Consider the following 21400-nt stretch of genomic DNA (forward strand, 5'->3'; position numbering starts at 1 on the left):
CCCAGCACCCTCGGAAGAGATTACCGGCATCGTACAGCGGAGGTGTGGCTATGATGACGCCAGTGACGTGCGGTGGGGTGAGGCACGTGAGGCAGAGCCTTTCCTGTCATACTTACGTTTAAACCAGAATTTTGTCTGAATAAAGTATATGAAAAATACTAATAATTTGTTTGAAATATCTTCTTTGCATTATTTAATAATTTTTATAGCCCAAACTCTGGAGTAAAAAGTCTATGGCAGGGGAGGCAGTGCCTCCCCTGCCTATCTTTTCCGCACATCTCTGATCATAACTCGCCAAATTTCCAGGAGTTTATACTGCTGCACCTGTGTATAATGCCCAGATGTACCCTTCGGCTCATATATTGCATAGAATTCTGGCTCAGGGTTTAGCCAGTGCCTCCTGAGCCATTTAGCTCACCGCACGTCCCTGGCGTGACGCAATTCAGTGCGAATTGTGTCATTGGCCTCTCGGTCTGCCCACTTCACTCGGTAAGTGGGTGGACGTGTGTGGGTGGCTCCAGGAGACTTGCCTGCTTTCCCGGAGGGCTGGGAGCTCCACCTGATTTTTTCGGGAGCCTCCTGCCCATTCCGGGAGATTAGGCAAATTTGAATCAGCTTTCAAAGACAGAGAGAGTGGGAGATGGAGGGGAGAAGCAGAAAGCTACATACACAGTCCACAATATTTGAGGGGTGGTCTTCAGTTTGCCAACTGTCGGGATCCCGGCACACAGTATACCGGCACCGGAATCCCGACAGCCGGCATACCGACACTTTTTCTCCCTCTTGAGGGTCCACAACCCCCCTGGAGGGAAAATAGATAGAGTGGCACCACCGTGCCCGCAGCGTGGCGCCGGGAGCCCGGCCGCGGGCATACCCTACTACGCCCATATTTGAGAGTAATACTTTATATAATGGAAAGGAGATGTCTTTGTAGTAGAATCCCAGCAGAGGTGTTTGGTACAAGGAATATAATTGCTTGTGTACCTGCAAATAGCAGGTTACAAAATATAACTCTCAGAATCTGTTTTTGAAAATAAATAGCATGGTTTTCATGTTCCGTGGATGTCAGTCAGAAATTGTATCATTTTAACGTTGTTAAAGTAGCACCTGTACATGGCACTTAACCTCACGAACCAAACTCCTATTTTCCGGTAGGCTGTAAGCTGGGAGCTGGTCCCTCTACTGTTTTGTCTCCCTGTCAATACCCAATCTTGTTTTATTACTGTGTTTGTTCCCAATTGTAAAGCACTGCAGAGTATGCCGGAACTATATAATTAAATAATGTAGTATGTTTTGTTACAGCCTTTGGAAACCTCCTGCATTTACTATTTTTGGCTTCGACAAATACTGTAGGCGCAGTGGGTGTGGTATGCCGGTGGCCGAGATCCTGGCGTTCATCCTACCGATTCCGGGATCCTGGCCGCCAGAATTCTGGCAGGGGGGCAATGCAACGAAGACCCTTGCGGGCTTGCTGTGTTCGCCGTGCTGCGAGCTCGCTGCGTTCACCACAGGTTCTATTCCCAGGATTCTGGCTGTAGGCATTGTCAGTGGTCGGGATTCCGGCGTCGGTATCCTGATTGCTGGGATCCCGACTGCTGACAATGTAACCGCGTCCCCTGTAGGCATTGAAATACAATACCTTTTATAAGTAAGGAAAGAATTTTATACTTTGTCCTCCCTTTTTGCCAGAGCATGTTTTCAAAGCCTCCCTGCAACATTGGGCGGTATCCAATTAGAAACAATGGAACATCGGGTGTGAAAAATGGGAGTTTTTCGTAATTTCTCACCGATATTTACCCGGTGCTGCAACAGGTAACCCATGATAACTCGCAGCTTGTGCCGGCTTATCGGGGCTAATAGGATAGCAATATCATTACCCTAGGTAATGTACAGCGTGTAATTGGATATGCTCCATAGTTTGTTATGCACTTAATTAGTTATCCTACTATATACCAAACAATGGGGCAGATGTATTAACCTGGAGAAGGCATAAGGAAGTGATAAACCAGTGATAAGTGCAATCTGATAATGCACCAGCCAATCAGCTCCTAACTGTTAATTTACATATTGGAGCGGATTGGCTGGTACATTTATCACCATGCATTTATCACTGGTTTATCACTTCCTTATGCCTTCTCCAGGTTAATACATCTGCCCCAGTAATACTTGTGAATGCTGCACGCCAAGTTGCTATCAGTGCAAATCCATTACTTGACTGGTGTCAGAAAATCTGTTTATCACTTATACCAATTTTTTTAAAGTGGATTAAAGGACAGGCGTGAAATGTATATTAACACCCATGTATCATAGCATGCCGAGTTACCTTCAGTAATTGAATAAAAGATTGCTTATGTCATCTCTTGAAGGACTTGTCCAGCTTTTGACCCATATTTTAAGCAGGAGAGCCACATTATCCTCCTTATCAGAGCTCCCTCATATACATGCTTATGATCCATCTAGGAGCCGTCAGCTGGTTTGTCTATCCCGTCAAACACATGCTGGGACTACGGACACATCAGCAGAGGAAGGGCCCTTCACATTTATATCAGCCAGGATAAGGTCACTATCAGGTTCTCAGGGGGAGATGTACTAAGCCCTGGGGAGTGATAAAGTGGAGAGAGATACAGTACCAGCCAACCAGCTCCAAACTGCCATGTTATAGGCTGCGAAAAATGACAGTTACAAGCCAATTGGTTGGTAGTTTATCTCTCTCCACTTTACCACTCTGCGAGGCTTAGTACCTGCCCCAGTAATCTGCCCCACAGGGCCGGATATAATGACGTCCGAGTTGGCCGGAGGTGCGGGATCTCGGCTGAACTCAGACTTTTTTTTTAAAGCTGCAATTATTTACAAGGCAAAACCATACCTTGTAAATGATTGCCACTTTAAAAAAAACATTCGAGTTCAGCAGGAACCTGCATCTCCAGCAACTCACTCGTCATTACACCCGGCCCATAGTCTAATATGGATTAAAAATCGGGGTATAAATCAGGCCTAAAATTGCAGAATAATCATTTCTACAGGTGGCAATGTCTCGGTATTTTGCTGTACGTGTTAAATTCAAATATCTGATTCTCGCTCTTTTATCTCGGCAACTTTTCTTCATATCTGTGATTTTGTTCTCAGGTGTTCCTTCTGGGCCCCGTAACGTCATCTCTATCGTTAATGAGACATCAATCACGTTGGAGTGGCACCCGCCGCGTGAAACTGGGGGCAGGGATGATGTCACCTACAATATCATCTGCAAGAAGTGCCGGTCTGACCGGCGTGGCTGCTCCAGGTGTGATGACAATGTGGATTTTGTTCCACGGCAGATGGGACTGACCGACACCCGCGTCTTCATAAGTAATTTATGGGCTCACACCCTTTATACTTTTGAGATCCAGGCGGTGAATGGAGTAACCAATAAAAGCCCATTTCCTCCCCAGCACGTCTCGATCAATATAACCACAAATCAAGCAGGTGAGTTGATAAGTTCATTTAATTTCTTTTGCTGTACTTACCAAGAGTCTGGGTACAATTTGCCTGCATCAGCAGCCAGTAAGGAGATTTCAAACCATTGTCGATAATTGTTCTGCTGTCCTATTGTTGAAAACACAACATTAAATATATCCGCTTCTCTGCAGCATTACTGTCTAAAGAATTTATTTGTGGTTGGAGCTGTAATGGCTGCGTGCCTGCCAAGGACTTTTGGGAGATGTAAAAGCACAAACTACTGCCTGTTTAAATTATGCTCCCTTTTCTTAAAATCACCATTAGCATATGTATGCATAGCTTCCATTGTGGAGCAACCGAAAAGGAAATCATTTCATTATCATTTGAGTCATATGAAATTTTAACAAGTTCTATCCAGCATGCTTTGTGTCCAATCTCTTTGATGGATAAGCTCACTGTCCTAGATCCTGTGATGGTGCGGTCCGTGGCTGGTAGTTGATGTTGGCTCAACTGAGTGACCGCAGGTAGAGGAGTAATAGACTTTACCGTGAGTTAGGCACAGGTTGTGGCATCCAGAAATAACACAATAGACAGCAACTGACAGTCCACAGAATTATGATAGTAGGACGAAACACAAACACAGTTGGGGACAAGCCACATGCCAGGATGGGCTACACCTGTTTCAGGTCTGAGTTCAAACCAAGGATCAGTGTGACATGCAGATTGGGGAGGGGGGGGTGGTGAAGGTGATGGCTAGGAATCAGACAAGTAGGCAGTCACAAGGATGGTCAAACAAGGACAGTACCCGATACAGTGTGGAGTAGTGGCAACCTACATACACATTGCAAGATGCATTACACATCAGATTAATTGTGTGTACTTTATACGTATTTTCCTTGTCATATGATGAATGAATGATTACATAATTATGGTTTCATGCCATTTGTGTTATTCATTGTGCTATTTTTTGAAGGTTTAATTAACCTCCTAGCGTTTCTACTTTTATGTTTGAGTAAATCAGAGAAACTCATTAGGAGTCATTTCTTGTAAACAAGAGATCATCAGGAACTTTGTATTTACCTACTGGGTTATTTGTTGTGCCTGAATATATTGGATTTGCTTTTTGGAATAACCTACTGTATATACACTTTTATGGCCTAATCAAGTGTATTATATTTAGGAAAGTATATTTTCTTAGTACCTTATTGGGCAGATTATTACCCCTCACTGTCACTTCGCATATCCATTGTCTTTAAGTTGCGCCTAAGAAGGGTGATCCGGTTCTCATGCTACTCAGTTCAACTACTGGCTTTGCGCATATTTAATGTTTAACACAATATTTGGGGGCAAGGAAAAGACAGAGGACGCCATACATCTAGCCCATAGGTCTGCAAACTCGGTCCTCAGGACCCCACACAGTGCATGTTTTGCAGGTAACCCAGCAGGTGCACAGGTGTACTCATTACTCACAGACACATTTTAAAAGGTCCACAGGTGGAGCTAATTATTTCACTTGTGAGTCTGTGAGGAGACCTGCAAAACATGCACTGTGTGGGGTAATGAGGACCGAGTTTGCAGACCTATGGTCTAGACTCTAGCCCAACAAAGTTAAGAATAAAGTATTCTTAGATCAAACTAGATACACTATGCTGCAGAGTGTACCTATCCTATTATTAACTAGAGGATACAAAAAAGTTCACAAAGGACCACTTGGCTCACCTAGTATGCCCATGTACACCCCATGTACACCCACTCACTACACATTAGGGTTCATTTTGTTGGGAGCCAATTAACCTACCAGTATATTTTTGGATTGCGGGAGGAAACCCACGCAAGCACGGGGAGAATATACAAACTACACACAGTTAGGGCCATGGTGGGAATCGAAACCCATGAGCTCAGTCCTGTGAGGCAGTAATGCTAACCCTTATACCCTCCATACTGCCGTAAGTAGAATATGATTGGTTGCTACGGGCAACATCTCCACTTCTAAAAACCTGTAGCCTTAGTAAATATACCCCATCTTCTCCAGGGCAACCAAACTACTCAATTGAGGTTAGTTCCTTCACACATAAGGGCATAGATAGTGGCATTTCAGAGAGAAAGAGCTGTTATGCCAGCCTTTGTTATTTCAGCTGTGTTCCTCTTTTGCTGATGGAGGCAAAGCTCCAGGACTTTATGAGAAAGGTTGCAATGCAAATTAAGAGCATTGGGTCTATTTAAGAACCTTTGCAAACTAACATCTCTAATCACCATTATTCTCAGAAATAGGAGATGTAGTTAGGGGGCAATCTATAATTTTACTCATGCCGGAACAGCTGCTCCAAAAAGCAGCAGTTCTAGTGAACAGGAAAACAAAAATAAGATTTTACTCACCAGTAAATCTATTTCTCGTAGTCCGTAGTGGATGCTGGGGACTCCGTAAGGACCATGGGGAATAGACGGGCTCCGCAGGAGACTGGGCACTCCAAGAAAGATTTAGTACTACTGGTGTGCACTGGCTCCTCCCTCTATGCCCCTCCTCCAGACCTCAGTTAAGGAAACTGTGCCCGGAAGAGCTGACAGTACAAGATAATGATTTGGAATCCAGGGTAAGACTCATACCAGCCACACCAATCACACCGTATAACTTGTGATACACTTACCCAGTCAACAGTATGAACAACAACAGAGCATCAAACAATGGATGCCAACATAACATTGGAGGTCATTCCGAGTTGTTCGCTCGCAAGGCGATTTTAGCAGAGTTGCTCACGCTAAGCCGCCGCCTACTGGGAGTGAATCTTAGCATCTTAAAATTGCGAACGAAGTATTCGCAATATTGCGATTACACACCTCGTAGCAGTTTCTGAGTAGCTTCAGACTTACTCGGCATCTGCGATCAGTTCAGTGCTTGTCGTTCCTGGTTTGACGTCACAAACACTCCCAGCGTTCGCCCAGACACTCCTCCGTATCTCCGGCCACTCCTGCGTTTTTTCCGGAAACGGTAGCGTTTTTCCCCACACGCCCATAAAACGGCCTGTTTCCGCCCAGTAACACCCATTTCCTGTCAATCACATTACGATCGCCAGAACGATGAAAAAGCCGTGAGTAAAATTACTAAGTGCATAGCAAATTTACTTGGCGCAGTCGCAGTGCGGACATTGCGCATGCGCATTAAGCGGAAAATCGCTGCGATGCGAAGATTTTTACCGAGCGAACAACTCGGAATGAGGGCCATAACCCTTTATTAAGCAATAACTATATACACGTATTGCAGAAAGTCCGCACTTGGGACGGGCGCCCAGCATCCACTACGGACTACGAGAAATAGATTTACCGGTGAGTAAAATCTTATTTTCTCTAACGTCCTAGTGGATGCTGGGGACTCCGTAAGGACCATGGGGATTATACCAAAGCTCCCAAACGGGCGGGAGAGTGCGGATGACTCTGCAGCACCGAATGGGCAAACACAAGTTCCTCCTCAGCCAGGGTATCAGACTTGTAGAACTTAGCAAATGTGTTTGAACCCGACCAAGTAGCTGCTCGGCAAAGCTGTAATGCCGAGACCCCTCGGGCAGCCGCCCAAGAAGAGCCCACTTTCCTTGTGGAATGGGCTTTCACTGATTTTGGATGCGGCAATCCAGCCGCAGAATGAGCCTGCTGAATCGTGTTACAGATCCAGCGAGCAATGATTTGCTTTGAAGCAGGAGCGCCCAGCTTGTTGGATGCATACAGGATAAACAGCGAGTCAGTTTTTATGACTCCAGCCGTCCTGGCTACATAGATCTTCAAAGCCCTGACAACATCAAGCAACTTGGAATCCTCCAAGTCACGAGTAGCCGCAGGCACCACAATAGGTTGGTTCAAATGAAAAGATGACACCACCTTCGGCAGAAATTGCGGACGAGTCCGTAATTCTGCCCTGTCCATATGGAAAACCAGATAGGGGCTTTTACATGACAAAGCCGCCAATTCTGACACACGCCTAGCCGAAGCTAAGGCCAATAGCATGACCACCTTCCACGTGAGATACTTTAGCTCCACGGTCTTAAGTGGCTCAAACCAGTGGGATTTCAGGAAACCCAACACCACGTTGAGATCCCAAGGTGCCACTGGTGGCACAAAAGGGGGCTGAATATGCAGCACTCCCTTAACAAACGTCTGAACTTCAGGAAGAGAAGCCAGTTCCTTTTGAAAGAAAATGGATAGGGCCGAAATCTGGACCTTTATGGACCCCAACTTCAAGCCCATAGTCACTCCAGACTGTAGGAAGTGCAGGAACCGGCCCAGCTGGAATTCCTCTGTAGGGGCCTTCCTGGCCTCACACCAGGCAACATATTTTCGCCATATACGGTGATAGTGTTTTGCTGTTACTTCCTTCCTAGCCTTTATCAGCGTAGGAATAACTTCATCCGGAATGCCTTTTTCCGCTAGGATCCTGCGTTCAACCGCCATGCCGTCAAACGCAGCCGCGGTAAGTCTTGGAACAGACAGGGCCCCTGTTGCAACAGGTCCTGTCTGAGAGGCAGAGGCCATGGGTCCTCTGTGAGCATTTCTTGCAGTTCCGGGTACCAAGTCCTTCTTGGCCAATCCGGAACAATGAGTATTGTTCTCACTCCTCTTTTTCTTACGATTCTCAGCACCTTGGGTATTAGAGGAAGAGGAGGAAACACATAGACCGACTGGAACACCCACGGTGTTACTAGTGCGTCCACAGCTATCGCCTGAGGGTCTCTTGACCTGGCGCAATACCTTTTGTAGCTTTTTGTTGAGACGGGATGCCATCATGTCCACCTGTGGCAGTTCCCATCGATTTGTAATCTGAGTGAAGACTTCGTGATGAAGTCCCCACTCTCCCGGGTGGAGGTCGTGCCTGCTGAGGAAGTCTGCTTCCCAGTTGTCCACTCCCGGAATGAACACTGCTGACAGTGCTTGCACGTGATTCTCCGCCTAACGAAGAATTCTGGTGGCTTCCGCCATCGCCACTCTGCTTCTTGTGCCACCCTGGCGGTTTACATGAGCCACTGCGGTGATGTTGTCTGACTGAATCAGCACCGGTTGGTTGCGAAGCAGAGGCTCCGCTTGACTCAGGGCGTTGTATATGGCCCTTAGTTCCAGGATATTTATGTGCAGACAAGCCTCCTAACTTGACCACAACCCTTGTAAGTTTTTTCCCTGAGTGACTGCCCCCCATCCTCGGAGGCTCGCATCCGTGGTCACCAGGACCCAGTCCTGTATGCCGAACCTGCTGCCCTCGAGAAGGTGAGCACTCTGCAGCCACCACAGAAGAGACACCCTGGCCCTCGGGGACAGGGTGATCAGCCGATGCATCTGAAGATGCGATCCGGACCACTTGTCCAACAGATCCCACTGAAAGATCCTCGCATGGAACCTGCCGAAGGGAATGGCTTCGTACGATGCCACCATCTTTCCCAGGACTCGCGTGCAGTGATGCACCGACACCTGTTTCGGTTTTAAGACGTCTCTGACTAGAGTCACGAGCTCCTGAGCCTTCTCCGCCGGGAGAAACACCTTCTTCTGGTCTGTGTCCAGAATCATGCCCAGAAAGGGCAGACGCGTCGTAGGAATCAGCTGCGACTTTGGGATATTCAGAATCCAGCCATGCTGCTGCAACACTTCCTGAGAGTGTGCTACGCTGATCAGCAACTGCTCTCTGGACCTCGCCTTTATGAGGAGATCGTCCAAGTATGGGATAACTGTGACTCCTTGCTTTCTCAGGATCACCATCATTTCTGCCATTACCTTGGTAAATATTCTCGGTGCCGTGGAGAGCCCAAACGGCAACATCTGGAATTGGTAATGACAGTCCTGTACCACAAATCTGAGGTACTCCTGATGAGGTGGATAAATAGGGACATGCAAGTAAGCATCCTTGATGTCCAGAGACACCATAAAATCCCCCTCTTCCAGGCTTGCAATGACCGCTTTGAGCGATTCCATTTTGAACTTGAATCTTTTCAGATAAATGATCAGGGACTTTAAATTCAATATGGGTCTGACCGAACCGTCCGGTTTCGGTACCACAAACATTGTGGAATAGTATCCCCTTCCCTGTTGAAGGAGGGGAACCTTTACCACCACCTGCTGGAGATATAACTTGTGAATTGCCGCTAACACTACTTCCCTTTCCATGGGGGAAGCTGGCAGGGCCGATTTGAGGTAACGGTGAGGGGGCATCACTTCGAATTCCAGCTTGTATCCCTGAGACACAATCTGTATAGCCCAGGGATCCACCTGTGAGCAAACCCACTGGTGGCTGTAATTTCGGAGACGCGCTCCCACCGCTCCTGGCTCCACCTGTGGAGCCCCAGCGTTATGCGGTGGATTTAGTGGAAGCCGGGGAGGACTTCTGTTCCTGGGAACTAGCTGTATGGTGCAGCTTCTTTCCTCTACCCCTGCCTCTGGCAAGAAAGGATGCACCTCGGACTTTCTTGCTTCTTTGTGATCGAAAGGACTGCATTTGGTAATACGGTGCTTTCTTAGGCTGTGAGGGAATATATGGCAAAAAATTTGACTTCCCAGCCGTAGCTGTGGAAACTAGGTCCGAGAGACCGTCCCCAAACAATTCCTAACCCTTGTAAGGTAAAACCTCCATGTACTTTTTGGAGTCGGCATCACCTGTCCATTGCCGAGTCCACAGGACCTTTCTGGCAGAAATTGACATTGCATTTATTCTAGAGCCCAGTAGGCAAATGTCCCTCTGGGCATCCCTCATATATAGGACAGCGTCTTTTATATGCCCCAGGGTCAGTAAAATGGTATCCTTGTCTAAGGTATCCAGTTCCTCAGACAGATTATCTGTCCAAGGATATAGAGAGATAGACGGATCTCTAGTGGTATGCCAGTCCCACTCTCCCGGCGCATATAAAAATATATACCAGTATAAGCAGACAGCAGCGAATGTCTTGAGACTTGGTCAGAGTCTCTAGCATAAACTAAACAAGAAAAGATCTATAAGACATCGCGCTTAGGAATATATACTATAGTTATATAATATAACGATATAGCAAAAAATATATATAATTTTTTTGTTTTGAGAGAATGGCTGTGAAGTAGTCAGGAATGAGGTTGGGAGACTGTTTATAAATAATAAAAAAGATACATTTTATTTTATACCAAATAATCCATCATATGAAAGATAAAATAACATGTGTATAGTTTTTAAAAAGCATCATTTAATTAATATATTCCAAAAATACGTAGCTAGCTGTTTATGCCAACTCTAAGTTGTATTTATAATAAGATGAATCCTAAAATGTCCTCTTAGGAAGCAATAAATATCGGTAATTACACTCCTTTGAAATATCCACACATTTATAAATGATGGCTGAGGGTGCCGGCGTCCCGGCCACAGTTTTTGGTTAAATAAGGACTGAAGACCGTTGCCCGTAATTCTCACAAATGTAGTTAGGCAGTCTCTCTTATCCCGGTGGTGAGGCTATCACCGCGCCGGGTATAATGTAGCGTATGTCCGTATGGCAGATAGGATCAAAGGACTCACCCGTCTCCCCGCTTAGATGTTTGCTGCCGTCTCTCCGCTCCCTGGTGGTGAGGCCGTCACCGCCCCGGGTGATGTACTCGGAGGGTCCGTAGTTGTTACTTGCAGAGATCTCGTTGTCTGCACGCTGCGGCGTATTAGTAATTAGCTGACGGGTTGACAGGCGGGTTGTTGCCAAGTGTAATGCAGGAAGGAGCCCTTTGATGATAATAGGCAGCGGTACCTCTGTGAGTTATTATCCAAAGCCAAACAAGTTCTATCACGGTGGACTGGTGTACTGCTGATTATTCAATGGTGTCAACGCGTTTCGTCCCACAATGCCTTGGGACTTCCTCAGGAATACCATTTAGTTAGAGGGTTCCTCTTTTATAGCTAGCAGTAATTTCTAATCAGTTACAGCTGTTCACAGCAGATGGTTTTTCTTTCACAGGTATCTAGACTCTTATAGTTTAATTTGAGATGCTTCTTAGAGTGTTGTGCCATTAATAAATATACACATATCAATAACAAACTAAAACAAAATAAAATATATTTAGTAACACAAATTGCATTTAGAAAAAAGGTCTCCCAACCTTAGAGCTCTCTTTTCATAAGGTTTAAAAGAATCATTGGTAGCTTTAATAAGTATCTCAGCTGAACTCAGTTCAATTAATCAGATGTCTGAACTTGATATGAGCATCCACAGTTCTCTTCTATATAGAGGGTAGAAAATCAGAAAAGGAAAGAGGAAAGTGGGAAGTGTACACAGGACCCTTCTGGCAGAAATTGACATTGCATTTATTCTAGAGCCCAGTAGGCAAATGTCCCTCTGGGCATCCCTCATATATAGGACAGCGTCTTTTATATGCCCCAGGGTCAGTAAAATGGTATCCTTGTCTAAGGTATCCAGTTCCTCAGACAGATTATCTGTCCATGCTGCTACAGCACTACACATCCAGGCCGACGCAATTGCCGGCCTCAGTAGAGTACCTGAATGTGTATAAACAGACTTCAGGATACTTTCCTGCTTCCTATCGGCAGGATCCTTTAGGGAGGCCGTATCCTGTGACGGCAGGGCCACCTTCTTAGATAAGCGTGTCAAAGCTTTATCTACCCTAGGGGAGGATTACCAGCGCATCCTGTCCGTTGGCAGGAAAGGGTACGCCATAAGTAACCTTTTGGAAATCAGCACTTTCCTATCGGGGGAATCCCACGCTTTTTCACATAACTCATTTAACTCATGTGAAGGGGGAAAAGTCACCTCTTGCTTTTTCTCCCCATACATATAAACCCTCTTGTCAGGGACAGGGTTTACCTCTGATATGTGCAATACATCCTTCATTGCTATAATCATGTAGCGGATGGCTTTAGCCATTTTAGGCTGCAATTTTGCATCATCGTCATCGACACTGGAGTCAGAATCCGTGTCGATATCTGTGTCAACAATTTTGGATAGTGGGCGCTTCTGAGACCCTGACGGCCTCTGCGCTGTAGGATCAGGCATGGGCTGAGACCCCGACTGTCCCAAGGCATCAGCTTTATCCAACCTTTTATGCAAGGAGTTTACATTATCATTTAACACCTTCCAGATATCCATCCAATCAGGTGTCGGCGCCGTCGGCGGAGCCACGTCATTCATCTGCACCTGCTCTGCCTCCACATAGCCCTCCTCGTCAAACATGTTGACACACGCGTACCGACACACCACACACACAGGGGATGCTCTATATGAGGACAGGACCCCCACAAGGCCTTTTGGAGAGACAAAGAGAGAGTATGCCAGCACACACCCCAGCGCTATATGACCCAGGAATCACACAGTAACTTAGTGTTTACCCAGTAGCTGCTGTATATATGATTAATGCGCTAAATTTATGTGCCCCCCCTCTCTTTTTACCCTCTTTCTACCGTGAGTCTGCAGGGGAGAGCCTGGGGAGCTTCCTCTCAGCGGAGCTGTGGAGAGAAAATGGCGCTGGTGAGTGCTGAGGAAGAAGGCCCCGCCCCCTCAGCGGCGGGCTTCTGTCCCGCGATTTTGTGTAAAATTAATGGCGGGGGCTCATGCATAATACAGTGCCCAGCTCTATATATGCTGCTTTTTTGCCAGGAGGTAATCAATTGCTGCCCAGGGCGCCCCCCCCCCCCCCCCCCCTGCGCCCTGCACCCTACAGTGACCGGAGTGTGTGGGTTAGTGTGGGCGCAATGGCGCACAGCTGCAGTGCTGTGCGCTACCTCATATGAAGACAGGAGTCTTCTGCCGCCGATTTTGACGTCTTCTTGCTTCAACCCGCCGGCTTCTGTCTTCTGGCTCTGCGAGGGGGACGGCGACGCGGCTCCGGGAACGGACGACCAATGTTAGGTTCCTGTGTTCGATCACTCTGGAGCTAATGGTGTCCAGTAGCCTAAGAAGCGCAACCTAGCCGCAGTTAGTAGGTTTGCTTCTCTCCCCTCAGTCCCACGTAGCAGAGAGTCTGTTGCCAGCAGAAGCTCTCTGAAAATAAAAAACCTAACTAAAATACTTTCTTATTAGCAAGCTCAGGAGAGCTCACTAAAATGCACCCAGCTCTGTCCGGGCACAGATTCTAACTGAGGTCTGGAGGAGGGGCATAGAGGGAGGAGCCAGTGCACACCAGTAGTACTAAATCTTTCTTGGAGTGCCCAGTCTCCTGCGGAGCCCGTCTATTCCCCATGGTCCTTACGGAGTCCCCAGCATCCACTAGGACGTTAGAGAAATGCTCTTTTGTCAGTTTTTGTCCTGGCTGCGTTAATTTGAAAAGCCAGTGCTATGGGGATGAAGACACTTATCCCCTAAGTACTCTCAGTACCCACTTGTGAGTCATTCATGCAGATACGGATATTTCTGCTTAAATATTGGGCACAAAGTTTTAATAACTAGGCCCCTAAGTATGAACACTGCATTTTCTGTACAAGGTATATATGTGATCATTTTAGATTGTGGACAGGATAACTTTACCAGAAAGTATTTAAACGTATGCAGGAAAATAAAGTCAGACGTAGATGAGAGATAGACAAGCGCACTAAGGGGGTCATTCCGAGTTGATCGCTAGCTGCCGATGTTCGCCGCGTAGCGATCATTTAAAAAAATGGCAAAACTATGCACGCGTATTGGGCGCAATGCGCACGCACGGCGTACGGGTACAAGGAGCATCGTTGTTTTGCACTGGTTATAGCGACGATTCCATTCGCACAGCCGATCGCAAGGAGATTGACAGGAAGTAGGAGTTTATGGGTGTCAATTGACTGTTTTCAGGGAGTGTTTGGAAAAAAACACAGGCGTTTGCAGGGTGGGTATCTGACGTCAATTCTGGGACCTTCATCGCTGCAATCATCGCACAGAATAAGTAACTACAGGGATGGTCTTGTTCTGCACAAAATGTGTTTGTACCCGCTCTGCTGCACAGGCGTTTGCACACTTGCAAAGCGAAAATACACTCCCCCGTGGGCGGCGACTATGCGTTTGCACGGCTGCTAAAAGTAGTTAGCGAGCGGTCAACTCTGAATGAGGGCCTAAGTCTATAATCCACATAAATATACATTGTATGAGCAATGACAACACTGCAGCGTGCAGCACTCCCACAGGCTTTAGGAGGATACAGCAAATATGTCTATAGCATATATAATCCATTATGATTAAACTGCATTAAAATGCCAGCAGGTAACACAATAATTGCCAATTTTTAAAAATCCATAAATCAGCGGCTCATATTGGATTCAGGCCAGCGGTCGCTGCAGAAGGATTTATAGAGAAGCTATTAGTATTGAAGCATATGTCTGCACCATTCTCCTTCACCTCCAGCCTATCTGTTGCTTATCTCTCCAGTCATGTTCTCCAATCCAACATCCATCCATATTATCTGGGACTTTGTCGTCCCTTCATATTTTTATTTGTGTCACATACATAACTAGTTTCAATATCCATTAATGCACACACATCCATCACGTCTATTCAAGGCATCTCAGCACAGCCATTTATCTGTTATACATCATGCAAGTGCTTCAAATTCACACACACATTATTCCAGATATCCATTTCTCAATTAACTTGTGCCTGTCCTAAGTCTTTTGGAGCTATGCATTATGATGCATGTACTGGAAGTCATGTAAGACCTGAAGGATTCAGAACCAATTTACTAAACAGCAATTAGCCGCACAAGTTAATTAGACCTACTCATTCATTATGCCTTTGTAGTGTAACTGAACTTTCTTGCACACTGTTTCAGCCTCTTGGGATCCCGGCATTCAGAATACCGATGCCGGAATCCCGACTGCAGCCTGGTATTCCCACTCGGGTGGTGGGTCTACACCACCACCCAAGTGTGAATATAACTCGTCACCGGGCCCGAAGCATGGCGAGTGCGGTGAGCCCACGAGAGCACTCACTGACGGTATTCCGGCTGACGGGATGCCGCTGTCAGTATAGTGAAAGCCGACATCCCGTCAGCCGGTCTCCCGTTTGTATTCCTTCGTGGCTGTCTACATTGTTGTTTACATTTATTGATAGAGCCATGTAGGGAGAGTAGCATGCTATGTTTTTCAATGGAAATGAAAATGTGTGGGATACCCCTAAGCTGGATCTCAGAGTTCGCTCCTTATGTAACACTGGACCAGTCACCTAAAGCCATAGTCACAAGAGCGGCAGTGAGTTTATTAGCTCCTTCGACCTTCACTACCACCTGGATGCCGATGACATCCAAATATACCTCACATTCCCCGACCTCTCCCCTTCTGTCCTCTCCCGTGTTGTTTATTGGCTGTTTACTTTTGGATGACCCAGATCTCACTTTAAATGTGATACCTCTAAAATGGAAGGTATTGTGTGACACCCCTAGTGGTGGGTGTTTGTGTGTACCTGGTCTCAGAAGGCTTCTGTTCTTCTTTCTGTCACGGCATAACAAAGGAACAGAGAGCCCCAAATTCCAGATATGCAGATATGTCCTCATACATCTTTGCTGCAGTCACGCCAAACAGCCCCTCTTGGCACGCCAGGTCGTGTGATCATCTTATAGCGCCAGGAGTCCTTATTTGCAAAAGTGCATCTAGGACGCACAAGGAGACTGTGCTGATTTAATTTGGTACAGTATATGACACTTGTATATTGTGTGTGACTGAGTCTCTGAATCTACATACAAAATGCTTCAATTCAGCTGCCGTAGCTTTTTTCCAATACAAGTTCCGTTATGCTCTATATACTCCTCCACATTCAATTTCTTTCCTAATCTTTCTGCTTCCACATCTATAACATTTCCAGGATCTGGCTCTTTTTCACCCTGGAAATCATTATACTCTGATAGGTCCTACACACTGGGCGATATCACTCAAAGATATGAACGATCTCGTTCATTAATTAATGAGATACCGTTCATATCTTTGAGTGTGGAGGCACCAGCGATGAATGATGCGCGTCCCCGCACTCGTTCATCGCTGGTGCCCCGTCGGCTGTGCATGCAGGCCAATATGGACGATCTCGTCCATATTTGCCTGCACTTCTATGGAGCCGGGTGACGGGGGGAGTGAAGAAACTTCACTCCCCCCGTCACTGCCCCCCGCCGCCGGGTCGGCCGTATCCGCCGTCGGGCAGTTCGGCGGGGGATCGGTCAATGTGTAGGGCCCTTTAGTTAGAGCCTATTCATCATTGAATATTTGTTGCACCCTTATCTAAAGATTAGGTTGCTGTAACCTTACCCTCATCAGTCTTCCTACAGTATATTCTGCTTCACTCCTGTGCTATCCAGAATTAAATAAAAACTACTCTCATAAAGGGCGGAATGTATCATGCATTGTATATTGTAGGCGATACATCTCGCCACCTCTCACATGCATAACAGCTTTTGTTAACACTGTATGCATGAATAATTGAGAGTATTTACGCAATGGCAGCTCTTCCGATAAGAGGTGTCCTTTACTTTGTGAGGTCTTTCTGGTTTATGATCTTGGAGTCCTATTGCGCTTGTGCAAGCCGCATGGGGGAGAGGGATCTTTCGGATCGCTCTCTGAGGAATTTTGTAGAAGGGAATCCATAGGCTTCTAAAGGCACTGCCATATATAGATGGTGTTGCCTATCTGGTACAAGTGTTGCTTTGATACATATGGGGATTGTGGCAAACTTCCAAAAACCGTAGTACATCCCACTCAAAGTCCATGACCACTCTTCATTACCATGCATCTCCAGGTCCATTTCCACACACACACTCTCCAAAGCACTTCACTCTGCCACTGACTGAGCCTCTCCACTTCTGCTAGTGTATACGGGTGGGTTGTACTAAAGGGGAAAATATGGCCAAAACTCTGAAAATTAAGTTTTCTGCGTTTTGGACGTATTTCCATATGTACCAAGCTCCAGAATGTGAAACATTTTCACTGTTGACATTTTGACCACGGAATTCTGAATGTTGACATAATTACTACATATCAAATATTCAATGCCTTCCTCCTTTTGTTGTCAAGATTTATTTTATTTAAACAATTGAACATAATAAAGCAAATATGGAGATTTGTTTTAGTATGTGATAATATAAGTCATTTCTCAACGCCATTCCTCAAGTACCCCTCAGGATTTCTGCCTGTGGAACCAGGTGGGATCATTAAAATATATCACCTCACCTGTGCATATTTAAAGAAATCCAGAAAATATGACCTGCTGGGACCACTTGAGGTTGAAGTTGAGAACCAATGATACTGTATAAGCCAATTAAATATCTTTCTTCCTATGTCTTATTTTAAGTTTTTTACTTAATTATTTAAAAAAAAGATACAATTTTATTTCTTTTTGACATTCAGTATTTGTGTATCTGTCAGTGACAAGTGCCGTTCCTTTATAATGGTGTTCCTCTAATGATACATATGTCTATACCGTAAGGTTTTTTTCAACTTTCCAAAAGCTTTGTTTGGATATATATAATTATTGCACCTGATTACGGCACATAAAGTAAATCTAGTGTTTCAAACCAACTTTATTATCTATAGAAATTGCAGCTCTACAAATAAACGACAGTTTAAATATGGATCTTGGTGTGGAATGATGGCAATATTCATTTATTTAATGCATGCAGACTAGAAGGTCACGACAGACTGAATACTGAGAACTGTAGCTCATGATCATGATGCTTGTATTGAATATATTAGGGAAGAAGTAAACTGTTGCTTTGACCACACCAGCATTCATATACAAGTTGCACTGCAATGTAAAGGCACAATATGGATACTGTAGATCTGTAGGTCAGTAAGTAACATTAGCACTGATGGACAGTTTCTCTATTTGTACTCTTTAGAAAGTGTGTTATCAGGTACAGAAAATGCAGCAGCTGGGATGGGACTGTACAAAGTGCAGGGATTGCAGGGGAGGTGAGGTGTACCCACACCCTAACTTGCTGTAATGACTCCTTGAACAGTGCTTGATGCCCGTGTGTAGCCATGCTTGAGCACGCGGGCTTGGCCTATTCCTTCTGACCTTAAACCAAGAATGTGGAGATATTAAACATTCGGTAAGGATCTAGCAGCATAAAATAGATGGTTTAAGCCAAGGTAATGTAAATATGTGACAGGGGGGTTAGGGAGGCTGCAGGGGTGCTCAGGGAATAGAAAGGATGTGCAGTAGGCCCATGGAGATTAGTAAGGGTTCCATCGTGGAGGAAAAGTTTAACAGCAGAAGTATTGATAATGAAGGTATCAGCAATAATAGTATGTGTGAGGAAGGATGGTGATACAGTTAGAGCATACTTGTCTACTCTCCCGAAACGGTTGGGAGGCTCCCAAAAAAAACAGGTGGCCGCGGCGCCCCTCCGGTAGAACAGGCAAGTCACCCGATTTCTGAGGCACCCCCTGCCCAGCCTCCCACTTAGCGAGTAAAGTGGGCGGTCCGGACGGCCGATGATGCGATTTTTGCCGAATCACATCATTGTAGCCACGCGATTCACTGTATAATGCCATAATTCTCGGTATTGGAAAAGGTAAAGGCATCACTGCAACCACACCATCATACCGCCTCCTTTCTAAAATGACACCTCCACCCCGTCCCCTTTAAAGCGTCTAACTCTAACTATGAGTTAGAGACTCTGCAGGGGAGGAGTGTATGCATACTTACCTACTTTGCTTGAGGAGGGGGCAACCCGGTCAGCACATAGGGGGGCGTAGTGGTTGCGAAGGTGGGCTGTGCAGGGGGCGTGGTGACATGATTGCTTCATTGTGGCTCCACCCCTGCTATACAGTGCTGAGAATATAGGCATTCTGTAGCAGGGTGTGGAGCTACGATGACACGATTCAGCACAAATTGCATCATCGGGACCCCTCGGACCACCCACTTGTACTCTGCGGGAGCGCCACCTGATTTTGGGGAGCCTCCTGGCTGTACCAGGAGGCTAGGTAAGTTAGAGTATATGGTTGACAACTGGGGTGAGTTACAGGTATACAGGAGCACTAAGGAGCTACAGGAGACGTCCATGTTTTTCTCTTCTGCATTTACTGCCACAAAACCCACTTTTGTGAGTATGGTTCCTTGTCTCAGGCTGCTGATTTTAGATTGCAGTCTTCTGCACTATTTAAAAAAAGAAAGCAACAAACAAACAAACAAACAAACAAACATAATAATCAGAAGATAAGGCCAAGAGAATGTAGTGCAGCAAAAACGTGACATATATGCTAAAGTCAATGTGGGTGCCCTTTGCCTAGTGCCTTTTACTCCAGCCTGCTGCCAGCCTTCTGGACAGAGACCACGTCAGCCTGTTCATGATCAGAGGCATTTTCAAGCTTTCCTATGACAATAATACACTTGGTGCTAGCCAAGATGCCGAAAAGCGATGATCCAGTCGCTGAAGCTTCCCGGATCCTCACTGCATTATCCATGCTAACCACGCAACAGTGCCATAGCTATGAAGCCTGCAATTAACAAAACAGCAATCAAGTTAAGTGCTTAATTTCAGGAAATTAACATCCTTCTTCAAAAGGATGGGAATAGAAAACAAAAAAGGCGGATTAGAGGAGAGCTGGGTAAACACAAGAAGCGTCGGCTTTCTGCCTCCTGCGTGCTCTTCAGAGAAAGATCTCGTATCAGGGAGGTAAACAAAGCTGACCTCAGAATTGGAGCATTATGCAAAGCAGCGAGGAGCAGGATTGGGGCTCGGAGACACCAGATCCTGTGATTACAAACTTAATTCCATATATTGTGATGACTTCATGTGATGCAATGTGTGTAACCATGAGTTCTCTGCACTTTTGATGTATGAACATTGTAACCCACAATTATAAAACATAGTTTTCTTAACTACATTGCTAAACTGTGGCTCTTTGGTTAATTATATTGAGGTCACTAATTATAAGATGAACATTCGGATGTCAGATAAGTATTGCAGACAGCGTCCTTGTGTATTATTATTATTATTATTATTATTATTATCCTTTATTTACATGGCGCCACAAGGGTTCCGCAGTATAATTCACACTTACCTATATTACAGCAAACTGTGTAATCTGTATCTCTGTCTTCCTCAAACATGAGCAGTCTGGAAGTTGGAATGTAAAAAAATAATAATGGAAAAAGTAATAAATAGTGAAGGGTGCACCAAACAGCAGATTAGCCATTCTGAGGGATGAGCCCATTTAATGGAGCTGTTGACTCCCTCCTTTCTCATGTTCATGCCGAACACTATTCCTGCTCCATGTGTTCTTTTGTCCATTACAGCAACTTTGAGGTTGATGTATCAAGTTCTGAAAAGAATGGAAAAGTGGACCAGTGGAGAAGTTGCCCAAACCGACCAATCAGCTTTGAGGTAGCACTTATCAAGTACATTCTATAAAATGATAGGTACAAGCTGATTGTTTACAATGGGTAACTTCTCCATCTGTGCACTTCTCTATCTTTTTGACTGTTTTCTCCCCCTTCATTGTGCATAGGCTCACTAAGGGAGGCGTTTATCAAGGATCGCATATTGCATGTGATCTGGGTGCCCAGGATCACATTGCAGTATGCGATCCTATCGGCAGGATGTATCAGCAGGGACAAGGTTTCCGAAAGGAGCCGTCCCTGCGATGTACAGAGCGCGGTGACCGGTCCACTGAGCATGCACAGCGGCCTCACCGCTGTGCACAGGGGTCATTTCCTAGGGAGGGTTCCTGGGGAACACTGCCGGACCTACATCCTGCGATTTGTAGCCCATAGGCAACAATGGGCTACTGCAGTCAGGAGATTGCAGTAGCTGCGGGGGTCAATATCAGTGATGCGTCGCATTCCAGATAATGATCATCGGGTAGGCTGCAGGCGGCAATGTAGGGCAGGTTGTGGGCTGTAATGGAGGGATCGCAGCAGGTATCATTTTGACACTTTCATGTGTCAACCATTTCCATATTGACACGTTAGACCATTTGTCAACCTAGATATTGTCGACCTTTTGAGTATCAACCATTTGTTCCATAACCCATACATGATAAATGATAGCTGGAAGCTGATTGATTTCTATAGCAACTTTTCCACTTACC

General features: G+C 45.7%; 1 protein-coding gene across 3 annotated transcripts in view; it reads left to right on the forward strand.

Moving 5' to 3' along the window:
• EPHB1 (EPH receptor B1) overlaps nt 1-21400 on the forward strand; it is a 336049-nt gene that overhangs the window by 262889 nt on the left and 51760 nt on the right. For all 3 annotated transcript variants that reach the window (XM_063915532.1, XM_063915533.1, XM_063915534.1), the window contains exon 5: nt 3127-3462. In XM_063915532.1, coding sequence (XP_063771602.1) covers nt 3127-3462 — 336 coding nt within the window. The remainder of the gene's footprint in view (nt 1-3126; nt 3463-21400) is intronic.

The sequence above is a fragment of the Pseudophryne corroboree genome, chromosome 4, assembly GCF_028390025.1.
Source record: "Pseudophryne corroboree isolate aPseCor3 chromosome 4, aPseCor3.hap2, whole genome shotgun sequence".
NCBI classification, from domain to species: Eukaryota; Metazoa; Chordata; class Amphibia; order Anura; family Myobatrachidae; genus Pseudophryne; species Pseudophryne corroboree.